Source organism: Sus scrofa, chromosome 14, assembly GCF_054392235.1.
Source record: "Sus scrofa isolate SSC_HxYL_T2T_F1_AM1 chromosome 14, Sscrofa_HxYL_maternal_Yorkshire_Landrace_v2.0, whole genome shotgun sequence".
NCBI classification, from domain to species: Eukaryota; Metazoa; Chordata; class Mammalia; order Artiodactyla; family Suidae; genus Sus; species Sus scrofa.
Window position 1 is genome coordinate 146,187,501 of NC_139396.1, and position 15,762 is coordinate 146,203,262.

The 15,762-nt window shown below is 49.0% G+C and overlaps 1 protein-coding gene across 50 annotated transcripts in view; it reads left to right on the forward strand.

Moving 5' to 3' along the window:
• The window catches only part of TCF7L2 (transcription factor 7 like 2), a 203,666-nt gene that overhangs the window by 164,540 nt on the left and 23,364 nt on the right, over positions 1-15,762 (forward strand). For all 50 annotated transcript variants that reach the window (XM_005657462.4, XM_005657463.4, XM_084994298.1 and 47 more), the window contains one exon: positions 13,552-13,684. In XM_005657462.4, coding sequence (XP_005657519.1) covers positions 13,552-13,684 — 133 coding nt within the window. The remainder of the gene's footprint in view (positions 1-13,551; positions 13,685-15,762) is intronic.

Sequence of the window (15,762 nt, forward strand, 5' to 3'; positions counted from 1 at the left end):
ATGACGTGACTTTGGCATTCTCAACTTCTGGCCTGTGACTATAAAAAAACTGGCTTTATGATTACTGTTTAATTCGGACGCAGATATTTGGAAGGGGAGTTTCTTTTAAGTCCCACCGAGTTAAATTCACTTAAATGCTCCACCCTCCTGATCCCCTCCTCCCTAGCTCTCCCCAGATATTTTCTTAAAGGGTCTGAGTTTTTCTACTTTTCACATAGATGCTCTTCTAAGACCCATTTCCTCTCACCTCCATCTCAAACTTCTTGATGTAATACAACAAAACGGAACTTTGTTGATGATGTGGGTGAGGACTGTGGGATGTAAATGGGCCATCCCTCCAATCTTCTTGCTTTATTTCTCGACTACACTGCTGTTAATTTCATGTTAGAAGGAAAGGAGGGTCTCCTGGTTGGGGGAGGGGGTGTTTTTTGTGTTTTGGTTTTGGTTTGGAAAAGTTTTTGGTTTTTTTTTTTTTAATCCCACAGAACTTTGCAGCCTTCGACCACCCTGTTGTGTTTTTCTCTGTGGAAATGTTCTAAGCGTGGGTGTCCTTCTGGCACATTGAGGCACCCTGGGGACAAGGCAGTGCAAGGGGACAGCAGATATCCGGGAGCAGTTTCTTAGGAGGAGTTAGTTGGAAGAGATTCGCGAGATTTCCCTGTCCTTTTTAAGGAGGCGGCGGAGGAGGTCCGTCTGGAATGTGTTGGCTCATCTTGCTGTTTCCATTTTCCTTGTCTTTTGAGAAAGCCAGAAAATGAATTCCCCGTCAAAGTTGCCCATCCTGTTAGCTGCACTTTATAAGTTATTGTTGCTGAATGATTGGGAGCTGTCCATCAGCGGGGAGGGAACTTGCAGTTTACTTAAGAAATTGCATGTGCGACAAAGGCGGCTGCCCGAGTGTGGTGGTCCCTGTGAATAGAGGGAGGGAAGGCAATTAGGGGGCTGTGTGGTTGGGGCTTTTTACTTGTCAAACTGGAGCCTCATTGCTTTTGTTACCATCATGTAAAGGGAAATGGCAGGGTTTTGTTTTGGTATTAAGGGCCTTAAAGCTTGCTGCCTGACACTTACACAGGAAGACCGGATAAGTCTAGAAAGAGGGGCCACGGAGCAGTATTTTCCAAAAGAAGAAGAAAATTAAGACTCCTCACTTTTTTGTTGTCATCTGCAAGCCCTTCCAGCCCTCGTGGGGGTTTGTTGGTGTGGCGGGGCGGGGAGCGGCAGGGAGGGAGCAAGGGTTATTAACTTGTCTGGTGTATTAACAGATTGTTTAAAGACCAACCTCATGAAAACAGCCCTGTGGGTTTGGAGATAAACAGCTAGGCAGGCGGGTCGGTAAATTTAAAACATCGCCTGTATGTTAGGTGTCCTGCGCCAGAAGAAACCGTATCTTTGCCACTGGTGTTGCTTCAAGCAAGACAGGGCCAGGATCCCCTGTGGCAGCAGGGGTGTGCTTTTACCTGCATGCAAATCAGAGTTGGGCATTTGCTTTCGAAGCAGGTGAAATGCTTTAACACTTGGGGTGGGAAGGGACCGGACAAGTCCCGGGTGAGTTTGGTCCTCTGGAACTTGGCTGTGTCTCTAACCCGCTCCTGGAGCAGGCACCCTCCCACCCTCCCCGCCACGGAAAAGAGGACTGATTCAGGCCTGTGATGTCTGAGGCTCTTAACTCCAGTTAAGTTCACCCCTCACACACGCACGGGCCCTGATCCTCTGAGAGCCCCGGGAAAAGTAAGTTGGGATGGTGGGATTCAGGGGTTGCCTTTTTTTCTTTTCTTCCTCCTTTTCTCTCCCTTTCCCCACCCCTCCCCCCCCCCCCCCCGGGCCCCCTTTTGAGGGGAAAAGCTCACCAAACTCCCAAGCAACCAAAAAGCGACTTGGCACTCAGACTGCTGGAATGCCAGGGAATGCAGGAAGCCGCCGTTCTCCTGCTTCCAGAGAGGTCAGTGGGAAACCTTTCAGGCAGGGTCTCTTCCTCTGGAAGGAAAAGAGGCGCGTGTACGTGTGGCAGGCAAGGCCCTACCAAGTGTCACTCCCGTGTCACTGTGACAAGAAAATACACTTTCCTCCTCCCTCCCCCTCTCCCTTCGCAGCCCTCTCCCTAAGAAATTTGTTTTGAGGGATTTGACAATCTTGCAGATAAAGTGCCTGCCTGCTGCATTCCGTTGATCATTTTCCCCCATGGCCGACCGTAATTTCTTAGCTTCTCTTAGCAGCTCTGCCCCTGCTGCCCAAGGTAACGGCTGAGGGGGGGACTGCTTAGGTGCCCTGCACTGGCTGGGGAAGAAGGGCCGTCCCCTTCCTTCACACACTTCCTAGGGGTGCAGAGCAGAAAGTAGAAGGAGTTTCTTTTAATTAATTTTTTAAAAATTTAATCCACGACCAGTTGAACTAGATTACTTGGCCTCTTTTTGCTTTTGTTTTCTCCTCTTCATTTCGTTTTTTGCTTTTGCTTTCGGAGGGATGTGTGTGGAAAGGGAAGACTTCACAAGATTAACAGCAGGCGTTGTGAGTGAGAACCTGGAGCATTCTGAGTCTGCCCGGGCAGACCTGGGAGCCATGTCCACCTTTTAAGATGCTTTTTTCCTGCTCTGTGAGTGAGAGGAATAAAGGGAGGGGAAGCTGGGAGGAAGAAGAAAAGTGAGAAAAGCAATAAGGGAGGAGAGAAAAAGCTGGCCCAGTCCCATCTTGAAGGTACAGAGAAAGTTTTTTTTTTTTTGAGGTGGAGAGAAAGAAAACCAAAGCTATTATGTACCCTAGGGATACCATCTTAGTGGGAATGGAAGATTTGAGTGGGAAGGGAGGCACGGTGGCCTCCGGGCTCACTCTCTTCCAGCAGTTGGGCGGTTGGCACCTCAATTTGAATTGCTGGGTGAGTAGTGGGGTGTGTGTGTGTGTGCGCGCGCGAGTGTGTGTGTGTGTGTGTGCGCGCGCGTGCGCTCGCGTGCCCACGTTCACGTCCTTGCTTATGGTCTTGGCCATTAAACCTTTGTGCTTTTTTTTTTTTTTTTTTGATTTGATTCATCTAGTGGGAAGGAAAAACAAAACAAGCGTAAATGGTCACCTCAAGCTGTGCCCTTTCGCGGTGTGCTTTTTATAGCAGGTTTTGGGGGAAGGGGGGAAGAAAGGGTTAAAAAAAAAAAAAGAAGATGGAGAGGACAGAAAGCTGGACTTTTATCACAATCCTTATGGTTCTATGGCAATGCAGACCCGGCTCCCCAAGTGCCAGAGAGCTGGACTCTGGCAAAGGGTGGTGGGATTTGGGATTTTTTTCCTAACAAATCATTTTCTTCCCCTTCACCCACGAAGGTGGGCTCCACTGGAAGAAAGAGAAGGAGAAATGATATTGCCTTCTAGATAGAGACACATACTTTGGAAGCTTGAAACATTTTTGAGCAATCAGGCTTTTCCAGTAGCAGGGCTTGTGTAAACTGTGTATTTTGGTTTCATATTTAATACTAACTTTCTGTTGCTCTGTCTTTAGTTGTATTTATTTTCAATCTCCAAATGTAGATGTTGCCGGCCTTTTAGGGCTCCAGTCTTGCTTGTGGCGTTTGTGTTTTCGAAACATAATATAAAATGTGCTTTGGAAACCTGAGAGACGGATGACAGCCTACTGTGCTGTTAATGATTAGGGAGACAGCCTTTTTGCAAATACCAATTTGGGGCTCAGAGTACTTTACACTGTTCACCTGTGCTCTGATCAATCAACTCTTGCATCAGCTCCTTTGCCATAAGTTCTAAGGGTGTGCTCTTAGAATTTGGAGACGATTCCTTCATTGTCTTTATTATTACTTTTTTTTTTTAATCGTTTTTTGGTTGTTGAATGGCCAAACAGAAACCTTTGCAATGGTCAATCAGCTGTTCAATGGTCATATTGATATTTGGGGGAGGAAGGCATGAACTGTACTACCGTCTGTGAGTCCTTGCGTTTTCAAAATCATGTGTTAAAATCCTATGTTGTGACTAGAAACGCGGGAGGAGAGATGGTTCTCTAGCTGGGCAGGAAGGAATGACAGCTGTGTATGTCTTTTCTGGTTCTGTGCAACTTCCTAGTTCGAGGTATGATTGTAAACTGTCAGGAATTGTGGGGAAGGGCGTGCAGGCAGGCGCTGTAACTGCATAAAGTGTGTTGCCTCCAGTTTCCCACCCAGCACAGCCTCTCACTTCCAGATTCCTGAAAGGTTCCAGACCTTTTGTTTACTCATATTACTTGGGTTACTTCACTGCAGCCCCGCTGCTCCGGGGGCCGGGTTAAACCTCCATTCTTGATGGTTTAGGGGAAGGGAGTTCCTTTGAAAGGGTAATTTCCCAACTCCGATGATACAGATATTATGATCTTTGTATTGTCACAACAGGCTGCTGCCTCTGCATTTTCTGGACGCAACAGAGCCTGCAACCTTAGATTTTTAGGGAAACCGCCCCTTTGTGCTCCGGGGATGCTGGGGGGCCTTGCTGAGCTATGTAATGGCATTCTTTCCTTCTGCAATATTTTGGAATGTGATGAAATCCTGACCTGCCCTCCAGATGACATACTTTTGCACACACTTGAAGGGTTTCTTTTGTTTTGTTTTGTTTTGAAGTGAACTTTGCCTGGGTCCTTCCCTCATTGCCTTAAACGTTCATCCGCTTCCATCAGAAGGGACAGTGGTGGTGTTTCCTTCTCACCCTGTCTTAGGTCCTTTTACGTGTATCCTTTATGGAGGCTACAGATGCCCGTTAAAGAATGCCCATGTTTGGGACACTAACAGGGCACAATCGTGCAGAACCATGGGGCTTCTTCCCTTGAGTCTGCCTTGGCCGACTTCCTGCTGAGTCCGGGGTTTGGCCGATTGCATCCTGCATCCGTAGGGTTTCAGGAAAACGTTTGTCCCTCTTCTCAGTTTCTCTGTTGCTAGAGAGAAATTTACCTGCTCTCTGAAGGGACCTTTCTCGAGCTCTTATAGACTTCCGGAACAGGCATGGTTTTCAAATACCGTCTCGATTTGAAAGTTAGGCACAAGAGTCGTTAAGAAATACCAAAGTCATTTTTATGCAGCTGCTCGTTGTAACTAAATTAGAAAGGTGGTATCAGATTTTGTTCACTGCTTCTTTCTTGAAATCCCCAGGATGTAATAACCATTATGTACTTAACATTGATTCTAAATCAAAATTGGCGATTTCCTTTCCATTATATTTAGGAATCCTTAGATTTGGGGTGGTGGTGTTTTGGGGGGAGATGGTCTGGAAATCATTATTATTTTTTTTTTTTATTTAAAGTTGTTTTGAATTTGTGCTTTTGGGTTTCTTCATTTGGAATAGGTTAGTTTTTACTTCTGGCTTTCTTTTGAAAATGAAACAGCTGTACCCTCTTACCCAATTGCCAGACATTCCCCCGAACTCAGACACTTAACAAGATTGATTATGCGAACGCTAATCATTTAATACCCAAGTAGTAGAAAACCATCTTGCGGGAGCGTGGAGGTTGCAAATTCCTGGGAAATGACGACTCTGAGACCTGGCGGAGGATTAGGACAGTGAGAGGACCCCCTGCGCTGCCACCCCCGCCCCTCCGGGAGCTGTGACCTGCCCCTGGAGGGAGGCACACAGGAAGGAAGCCCTGGGAACTTGCTGGTGGGGTGAGCCTGGACCGGGCGGGCCGAGTCTTAAGCTCACAAGTGCTTTAAAGGTTAAAACACAATGGGATGCTTTCTTTTTATTGGAAAATAAATGAGAATGAGTGGAAATAAATTATGTTTAATGAACTTAACTGGAAGTAATTGTTCAAAAGCCTGTGAAAACACAGCTTCGCTGGGTCGGGCCTTGGCTGCGATGTTCACAACGCCCAGGCTGCTGGAGCCCCTCTTTATTTTCAAGGTTTAGACCGACCCTTCCGTGTGCCCACTCCCCACCCTGACACCTTCAGCTCCTGCTCCCACTCCCCCCTCCTCCTTTTGGGAAATGGAATAGAAACATTAAGAAGAACTGAATTTGGCCCCATAGACCCTTAATGCTTGACAGTCTGTTTCATGTGTTACTATCTGGGTTGTTATATTATAAAGGGGGGGGACCCAAACCAAAAAAACACCCCAAAAAGGCCAAGGGCTTAGGATGGTTTGCGTTAGCGGTATGTATTTCCATGTGTGTGTGAGAATTTGGATGAAAATTGGCTGCACGTTTATTCTCTCCCTGCCTGCCCTGTTCAGTCATTTCCCTGCATGAAGAATTTTAATGCCTGTGTGAGTACACGGGGAATTATGAGTCTGCAGAATTTCACAGACGGCTGGGAGAGTCTTCTCTCTCCCTCTTCTTGCTGTCTAAATGGATTGTATTCCAGAGAAAGAAGGGAGGAGGGGAAAGAAGTCAGCCATTGATAATTCACAAACAAATAAGCGGGGCTCTTGAGTGTCAGGCTCCGGAGAGTGGGAGAAGCTCTAACTTTGCGGCCTGGCGGGCACACCATTGGGGCCGGGTGATGGAGGCAGTGTACTCCAGCTGCAGGCTGGGTGTTTCTTTTCCGCATCTCAGAGGCTGACTTTCTTTCTCTTAACCTCCAGGCAAAGCTCGAATCCTGTGAAGCCTTCTTGGTTTTATTTTTTATTTCCAGCAGACAGTGCTGTAGCCATCGGTAGAAGCCTTGCCTCAGGAAACAGTGCCGCCTGAGTTGGGGGCAAGGCCTGAGACTGAGAGCAGTTGGGTTCAACCCCTGACAGCCCCTCCACTAGGTGGGCCCTCGCTGCCTGGGCCTCTGACAGTCGAGAGGGGAGAGGGGCAGAGCAAAGGGTGCCAAGCAGCCCTTCAGGCCCCAGAGGATGCTCTCCCGCCCCCCTTCCCCTCTGTGTGTGTAGGAGGTTTGCAGGGTACAGTAGCGAGAACAGCAGGCCTGCATCCAGGCTGCTCCTTGATGTCATCCAGCAGCTGAAGTAGTTGCTCCTTGGTGCGCTCACTTGTTTAGGCCGAAAGACTACCGTCACTGACCCTTCCTCTCTGGTTCATCGACCCGCCAAAGAGGACTGACTAGTCGAGTCAGTCACCAAGAGTAAGAAACAGCTGCTCCTCCTCACCAGCGCTCCACAGCCCCAGTGACGCACGCGTAACATCTGTTAACTAGTTGCCATTGGCCTTGGTGCAGCCATGGTGGCGTCTGGGAAAAATACGTGGAGATGAGCCATCAAGCCATCTTTTAATGTAAAACCTTGAGTGAACAGTGTCCCTTCCTGATGCTGATTTCAGACCCTGGGAGGGCCGGTAATCTAAGACACTTCGGACCCCCGGGTCCCCCCGGGGAGGGGAGAAGGCTGACAAATGCTCCTCTGTGCTGCTTTTGTCTTATTGTGCTGGGCTCGTCAAGGCAGTTTCTGGCCCCATTTTTCTTCTGCAGAAAGGGAGAGCAATAGGGGAGTATTGAAGAGGAGGGCCGGCCGAGAGGCCAGGGCTAGCAATGGCTCTATTTGTTTTCAACGTCTGTTGATTAATAGGTTGCAGGGTGAATGGCGAGCTTTCTTTCCCTTTGGGTTCCCCACAGTTAGAGAAGGTTGAGGGGTTGGGGGCGAGCAGAGGGCTGGCAGGAGGATCTAGAAAGGCCTGAATCACTCTTCTCACTTGCCAGGTTCCAAAGTGCGAGCAGCATTTGGTGGATGGGTGTGTGGGCGCCTGGCGATGAGGGTGGCAAGGCCAACTTGAAGAACTCCGGGCTTACAGGTTCTCCAGGGGTCAAAGGTCAGCCACAGGGGGCGCCCCCTCCCTACTCCCCCCCACTGTAGGAGGATGAATACTTGGGGTGGAAAGCCTTTGTGCACTTTGAGGGCCATTAAAAGACCCTTTCTTTCTAATTTAACTATTCAGTGCTCAAAACCCATAGAGCTTGATGAACAGAACTGGGAAAAAAATGGGTAGTAACAGCCATTTCTCCAGGTAGAAAGCATAAAGCCTTCATGATTTAAAGTCAGATGAGGGTTTTCATTCCTTTTAAATAGATGTTGTTTACTTCATTTAGTAAGTTCAGGTTTTTAGCCAACTTTTTCTTTTCTGCTGGCACTGATCACACGTATCACCAGAATCCTGCTGGGCCCAGATACTGTTTGTGTCTGTATTTGAGAAGCTGAAACATCCCACACCCCTCCCTCCGAAGGCCATGAGCCGAAGGCCATGAAAATCCTGCTAAAGATCCTTGGTGCCCTCTGGCAGAGGGGAGCCCTGAACTACTGCTCACTGGGGTGGGGCAGGGGCACTATTTGCTGAACTGGTCCAGGTTCCAGGTAGGGTTTGGGGACGGATCCCCCTCGTGAGTTCTGCAGCATCTGTGTCCAGTTGGGAAGGTTGGCCCAGGCTGGGCTCCTTGGGTCAGCTCAGTCCCTCGGCCTGGCAGTGAACCCCATTCCGAGGCCCGGCTCGGCTCTGCAGACCCAGTGGCAGGCGGTGGAGTCAGCAGAGCCTGCAAGGCTTGTGACCTGGGACAGGTGTCCTTACCTTCTGGGGGGGGATTAAGAACGCATGCAGCTATGTCATAGGTTTGCTGTGAGGACACCCAACACGGAGGCCAGGCTCCAGTAAGCCAGGAGCCAGAGGGCGACAGGAGTACCCAGCAGTGCTCAGTTAGACTGTGGTCCAGGCCAGGGGTCCTGAGCGCCTCTCTGGATGATTTTTCGGGCACTGATGGTGCTGGTGTCTATGGACAACTATGACCTAACTCCCTGAACTTGTGTTTTAGGAATAGCTTATGAATATTTGCTTATTTATTTATTTATTTTGTGTGTGTGGCTCAGAGATCTCTAGGACTCACCATATTCTTCAAGGCTTAACTGCCAGTAACTTAAGCTTTCCACACAGCCTCCCGTGACTGCTGCCCTCCTAGCCTTGAACTTCAGTTAGCTGTCACCAGAGGTAATGATTTTGCATCCCACCAGGTAGTTTTGAAGACGTATTTAATATTTAAATAAAGTGCTTACCTGAGAGGCCCCTGGTTTGACATTCCAGTTGTTTGCCTTAAAAACTGGACTCCATAAAACAATAAAAGGGGAAAGAGAGACATATTTCAGCCTGTTTACCGCCACCCCCCTCCCAACACTCCCAGCACACCTTGTGGCTTTAATTTAAATTTCAGGGATGCATTTCTGGAAGGTTGTGTCCCCCACAAGAGGCACTTTTCACACCTAAGTTTTCTTAGGGTTGTAGAGTTTTGAACACAACCTTAAAGCCCTCTTTAAAGAAGTGGGAGCTGGGAGTTCCTGTTGTGGCACAGTGGTTAACGAATCTGACTAGGAACCATGAGGTTGCAGGTTTGATCCCTGGCCTTGCTCAGTGGGTTAAGGATCTGGCGTTGCCGTGAGCTGTGGTGTAGGTCGCAGATGCGGCTCAGATCCCACGTGACTGTGGCTGTGGCATAGGCCGGTGGCTGCAGTTCTGATTAGACCCCTAGCCTGGGAACCTCCATATGCTGAGGGAGCAGCCCTAGAAATGGCAAAAAGATTCCCCCCCCCCCAAAAAAAGAAAAGTGGGAGCTGTTTGTAGAGATGGGGGAAAGTCTAAGGGAACTTTCTATTTGGGTTGCTGTTCAGCGTTTCATTTCTACCACCGCCCCCCCTCCCCCCGCCCATTCTGAAAGGACTTTGGTCATCTCCGGCTATTCTTATTTAACTTTCAGCACGTCTGGGGCAGTCTTATTTATTAGCATAATAAAATGATGGTTTTTCTCAAAAGACGATAAAATATATTTATTAATGAAATATCACATTTTTAAGAAGAGTGTACACCTGCCGTGTGCTCTTGCCCCATAGTGAGCGTCTTCCCTCTGCCACAGGGAGTGTAGTCTGTGACTGTGTCACACACTCCCCCCGCACTCGCCCCCTGAATTCAATTAGAAGAGACTGGAGGATCTCAAAGGGCACCTGCACCGTGCACTCGTCATTAGCGTTCATCGGACTATATTTTTCAAAGCTTTCTTTGCATTGCATGTGTGGATGCACTTTATAGGCATGATCTCTCTTAATCTTCCCAACAGTCCTATTAAGCAGGCACTGTTCTCCTCTGGCGTTTGCACAAACAGAAATGAAGGCCTGAGTGAGGTTTATACAGCTGGATTGAAGTAGGATTTAAACCTGGGTCTTCCCGAATACTCTGACATCACTCTTGGTCACCATGTGCAGGCCAGTGGGCTCTAAAACCATTTTAAAAGATGCTGTTGTAATGAGGTATTGGACTGGCTGGCTTCCGAAGGTCCCCCTGGCTCCCAGCCCTGTTCTGTGACTCTGAGCGGAGGCCGTATAAGAGCACCACCATGTACGGAAATACATCTTTGAGGCTGGCTCTTCCTCCTCTGATGCTTGCAGTTGCCATGTGGTGGTTCTTATGCAAAGTATGAGATTGTGCTTTCCACTCCCACAGGCCGGGCATTTCAGAGACAGAGTTCTACTGTCTTTGCCCTTAAGGGATTTAACTTTGGTGGGACCGAGAAAGGCACGCCATGACCCCAGTCATGGACACAATGTGATGTGGACAGAAGGGACCCTGGGGATCTGAGGCTGGAGAGACGGGGGCCTTTTCCAGAGGAACCTCCTCCCATTATAAAAGGCAGTCCAGGGAAAGGGAGGTTTGATGGGAGTGGCAATTAGATCCTGATTTCTGCACGAATGACTTCATCCCCTGCTTGCTTGGGAACCAGTCAGCCTGGAGAGGCGTGTGGTTGTGCTGTTTCTAGGGACCACTCTGGCCTGCAGCCACATCAGAAGAGAAATCCATGTCGCAGCAGGGCCCTCATTGCCCCCTGCCCAAAGCCAGGCAGCAGTTAAAATGTCACATCCCTTCACCTCCCTCTAACCCTCTCCTCCCTGCCCAGCTTCTACCAATTCTGTAGAGTTTTGACTGAACAGGAAAAAAACTAGTTGGCTAGTAGGCTCAGGTGTACAAAATAATACGAGAGTGATGGCAGCCACAACAGGTGCCCAGCTTTCATTGGATCCCCTTTATCATGTAAGAAGAGGAGGGAGAATTGATTTCCCACACACTCCCTGAGCTTCCCTGTTGCCCAAATGCTGTCTTCATCCTTCTACGGACAAGTAGTGAAAGAGGGTTTCCCTTGCATTTCCTGCTTTGAAGGTAGCCAGGGAATTTGTACTTCTGAACTGCAAAATAGGGTAGCTTCTCCAGAAGAACAGCAAAAAAAACCCCAATAATAAGAAGCCCCCATTGCTGTGCTTGCCATGTGGTAAGTTTTGTATGAAGCCTGTTCCATGGCTTCTCTCAGAACTAGGACTCTCTTCATGACCAAGACTTGAGTCTCTTTGGGCCAGTGTGGGACCGGGCGGTCCTCTGGTCTAGGGGCCACGCATGGCTGAACAGAAGAGCCCGGGGCCGGAGCCCAGACCTACTGAACCAGGTCCCTACTGAGCGATCGCTTAGTATCAGGGATCCATGTTTGTGACAAGCATCCTGAGAGGTGCTCGACTCAGCCAGAGCTGAGAATGGTGGGTTTCGCGGCCGTTTCCCCATCACAGACTTGCTTCCATGCATTGCTGGTGGTGGTCTTGTTCCCCAGAAGTCCTCCAACTCATAAGTGACTTTCTTCCCTCCCCTGGGCTATCTGTGGTTCTTCCCACTGGTCCCACAATTCTTTTCCCACTTATTTTAAACTACCTGAGATGGGTCCACTTTCTCACATCTTAGCAGGTGTGCATCTTTCCAACCATACAGAAAACTTCTAGAGGGCAGCATCATTTTCCTTTCCTCCTGATGGTCCCCACACCATCTGACATGTTTGTCCCTTGCTCCTTTCCCTCTCCACCCTAGCCCACAGCGGGAGCTTATTTGTTGGTTATTTTTCAAGTTGTCCTAAACAGAAATAGTTCCTAAAAGGATCCTCAGTGCAGGTCCATGCGATGCTGGCGCTGGCCTTGGAGTGGCTGCCCCTCACTCTGCTGACTTTGGCCATGTCCAGACCTTCCTGGCTGCTGCTGGAGGAATTGTTCCTGGGTGCTTTGAATTTTGGTGTTTTGATTGCAGAACGATAATGCGCTCTACAAGGCCCCTGTGGTGTATCACTTTCTCCAAAAGTGTCCAGTTGTTTATAGGAATCATTAAACCTGGCTGGTGAAAGTGTTGACTTCTTTTTCTGTGGTTTTTCTGGGAGCGTCTAGGGAGGCCATATTTTTCTTTCCAAACATACCCGTGAAAAAATTAGAAGCACCTTTTAAAAAGCCTTCCCCACAATGAACCGTGGTAAGAAATACTCTTACTGTATTCCACCCTTCTTCGCCCATGTGAAAAAAGGGGAAGGGGGAGAGACAGGAAGAAAAACATGAAGGGAACTAACTGCTTGGTGGTCCCTGAACCCGAGAGGCGCTAGTGGGCAGCACTGGAACCTTCCTTCTTTTCTTTTCATGCAGTTCCTTCTCCTTGATGTTAATGCAAGTTGTGCCTCCCTAAAAGTAATAAAAGGAAATGAAGACACGTTCTGAAATGAAACTTGACTCTAATCCATTCATCATCTAATACTAGCCTCTTTATCTTCGCTGGTACCTAATCTGGTTAAATGTCCCTGTTGTAGGATTTTAGTGAAAATCCTCTATTGGGAATAGGGTTTTTTGCAATTGGATTACTCTCAGTAAATGGCCCAGTAGTTCGCTTGTTTCAGCTTAATTTTTTCTTTGTGATCTTGCTGGGCTAAGTCATAGCATCGCCTAGTGGAGGAGAGTTGGGGTGGGTTGAGAGTGAGGTGGGGGAAGGAGCAGAGAATAATTTGGGAAGGTCTGGTCGTAGCCAACTAGAAAAATCTTTAAACGGTTTGCTTTTCTTTTGTCCTCCGTCTTTCCACCTGTCAGCACTTCCCAAACATATTAATGCCTGTACTTTGTTTTCTAGAACTGCCCATTTCTAAAATGCGTCCCTGCCTTTTAGTAGCCCAATTCATCGTCGTCCAGTTAATTTGTTAGCATTCCCCATGACTTCCTAATGAGACTCCTAATGAATTAAGGCGGCCGTAATCTGCATAAAATATGCAAGTGCTCGCCTGGCCGGTTAGAGCTTTCTGGTAAAGTTCACACTCCCAACCAGACCACGAGTGAGGCTTTTCATCCTTGCAGTCTGTCAGGGATTGGAGCGCGCCCCCTGGTTCTAAGGGGCCAGGAGGGGTCTGGAGCCCAGGGTGGTGGATGAGGAGGCTGGGTGGGTGGGATTAGGGCCTGCCAGGTTTCCCGTGAAGGAAAGTTTTCCTAGCCGGTGCCCTGTGAAGCCTGCCTGGCTCCTGGAGGTCCCTCCTCTGGGGCCCTGGGAGAGGAGATTTCCCCTCCCACCTGCAGGAACACAGTTGGCCTGGGGGTTAAAGCCCTCGCTTCCACTTTTTATGCCGATGGGAAAAGTGCAAACTCTTGGGCTCCATGATGGGCTGGTGGTGGAGAGGGATTTTAAAAGCCAGGCTCGAGGCCTGTCTGCTCCGTGGGGCGATGTCATTTTAGTGCAGGGACTGGGGCCGGGCAGGGCGGGCCTGGCGGGGCTGGTCCGGGGAAGCCGCAGGTCCGCGCTCGACCTGCTCGTGCTGGCAGCGGTGTGACCGTGTCCTTCTCTGTCCTCTCCTCCCCGCAGTCGAACAAAGTGCCGGTTGTGCAACACCCTCACCATGTCCACCCTCTCACGCCTCTTATCACGTACAGCAATGAACACTTCACGCCGGGAAACCCACCTCCACACTTACCAGCTGACGTAGACCCCAAAACAGGTGGGCTGCGGGCTTGGGGGCAAAGGGAGGGCCTGCTGGGGAGGCGGGGTACGGACGGACGGGGGGCAGGGTGGAGGGGCTCCCCTTAGTCCTTTCTGGGGAGGGAGCGGTGGTCTGTCTCCTCGCCCTTTGGAGAAGAGGAGTGCTGAGGAGCTCTCTGAGCACCCCTCAGGGCTGTCTCGGGAGCCTGGCCCTGACTTGGAGGCACCTCATGGACTCCTGCTCAGCTCCTTGGGCATGTTAGAGTCCTCCCAGCGTGGTGCCCCGAAGCCCCAGTTCCCTTGGTGGCCAAGGCACTATGGTCACTTGCTGATGACTTTGTTGGTGCAGCCTCCAGAGACCACGTCACTGGGCTCTGCACTCTCTTTGCTGACTTATTTGGGTTCTTCCTCCCCTGCAATGACCTGCATCTTTATTATCGAGCCCATTTCACAGATGGGAAGACCAAAGTCCAAGATGGTTTCCTCATTGCATCTCCAAACAACCAATAGGGTCTTAGGCCAAAGATGCCACAGTATTCCAGCTTTTACACTTGTCCCCTTCTTTCCATCCCACGTGCCTTTTCCCTAAAGGAAGGGGTGGGAGAGGGAGAGGGGAGAGAAGGAGGGGTTACTTGTAGCTCCTCTACAACAAGATTTACAACAAGGTGAGGTGGTCTCAGGAGAACAGCGAAGGCCAGGGTGTGTCTTTCTGGCTGGGCGGTGCATTGGCTGGGGGGTGATTTCTCTTCCCCGCTAGTTTATTAGAAGGATGGATTTGGAATGGCTACTCTGTGTCACTTTGTCAGAGGGAATTAATTGTGTGGTGCGGGACGAGGTAGCCTGCCTGTTCAGGTTGCCTTTGCTGCCCCTGAATGAAGCCACACATGAGCTGGTTTTCAGCAGCCTCTGAGCCCCCTTTGTGCTCACAGGGACGGAGCCTGGCGCTTGGATGGCTGGAGGAGGCCGCCAGCCGGCCTCAGGCTCCACAAGTGAATGGCAGCATCAACGTCTCATTTAAATAATGGTAGTACAGGGAATAGCTTTTAAATGGTTATCGTAAAACATATGATTAACGTCTGCGGACTGTTTACTTTTCCTCCACGAACATTCTTTCAAGTGTGCGAATGGCTTGGTGTAGGGTCCAAGCCCAGCTAATCTGTTTGGTTTTTGTAATAGAGGGAAAGCAATGTCTGCATGAAAATGTCACCCAGGGAGGCTTAATTTACAGATTAAAAGCTTCCTGAATGAATTTTTTAAAAAATGAAATAGTTTTCATCTGCAAACACGCGGCTCCTTCTCCTTGGTGCTATTTTAATTCTGAGGAATTGTTCCTTTTGCTTCCCACTTGAGCTGCGTAGGTAAATCTGCTCCTTGCCTTCAGATTTGCTCCCAAGCCACTAAGAACCAATTGCAGGGTGTGTCCCTATATAATTAATAAGTGTGCAGTGCACAGACCTGCTGAACCCACTGCCGTGTGCCTTGGGAAGTTTCTCAGACCCCCTGGTTCATGGTTACCAAGTCAGCAGGTCAGGATTAGTTCACACAGATGACTCAGTCCTCTAGAAAACCAGGTCCTAGAACTGTGTATACGGGGCCTCCAACATCTCCAGGTCTGTTCAGGTCAGGTTCTGCCTTGGATAAGATGTCAGGGCGTCTGCATTTTAGCAGAAGAAACTTTTTTGAAAGAAGGCAAGGTTAATGTTTCCAAAAGCCATACTTCCAAAAGCGTGTTCTAAACAAGGATTAACTCTCATGCAGGTAAGTCATTAGAATGAAAAGGAAGGCAGGGACAAATTGCGAGGATAAAGGATTTAATATTGATCACCTACTGTGTGCCAAGCCCTTTTACTTGATCACCTACTATGTGCCAAGTCCTATATGTGTGTATGTGTTTGTGTATATATATATATAATTTTTTAGGCAGAAATACCTAGACTGGCATTTTCTGAGTTTGTCTGCCTGTAGCCAGTGTACGATCCATCTAGAGTGAGATTGAGCAATATTTCAAACTGGGGCAGAGGGATAATGAGATGAGACTTACCAATAAGTCTTATAATCAGAATCATGAAGAGAATCTCACGCTAGGATTATGGAGGT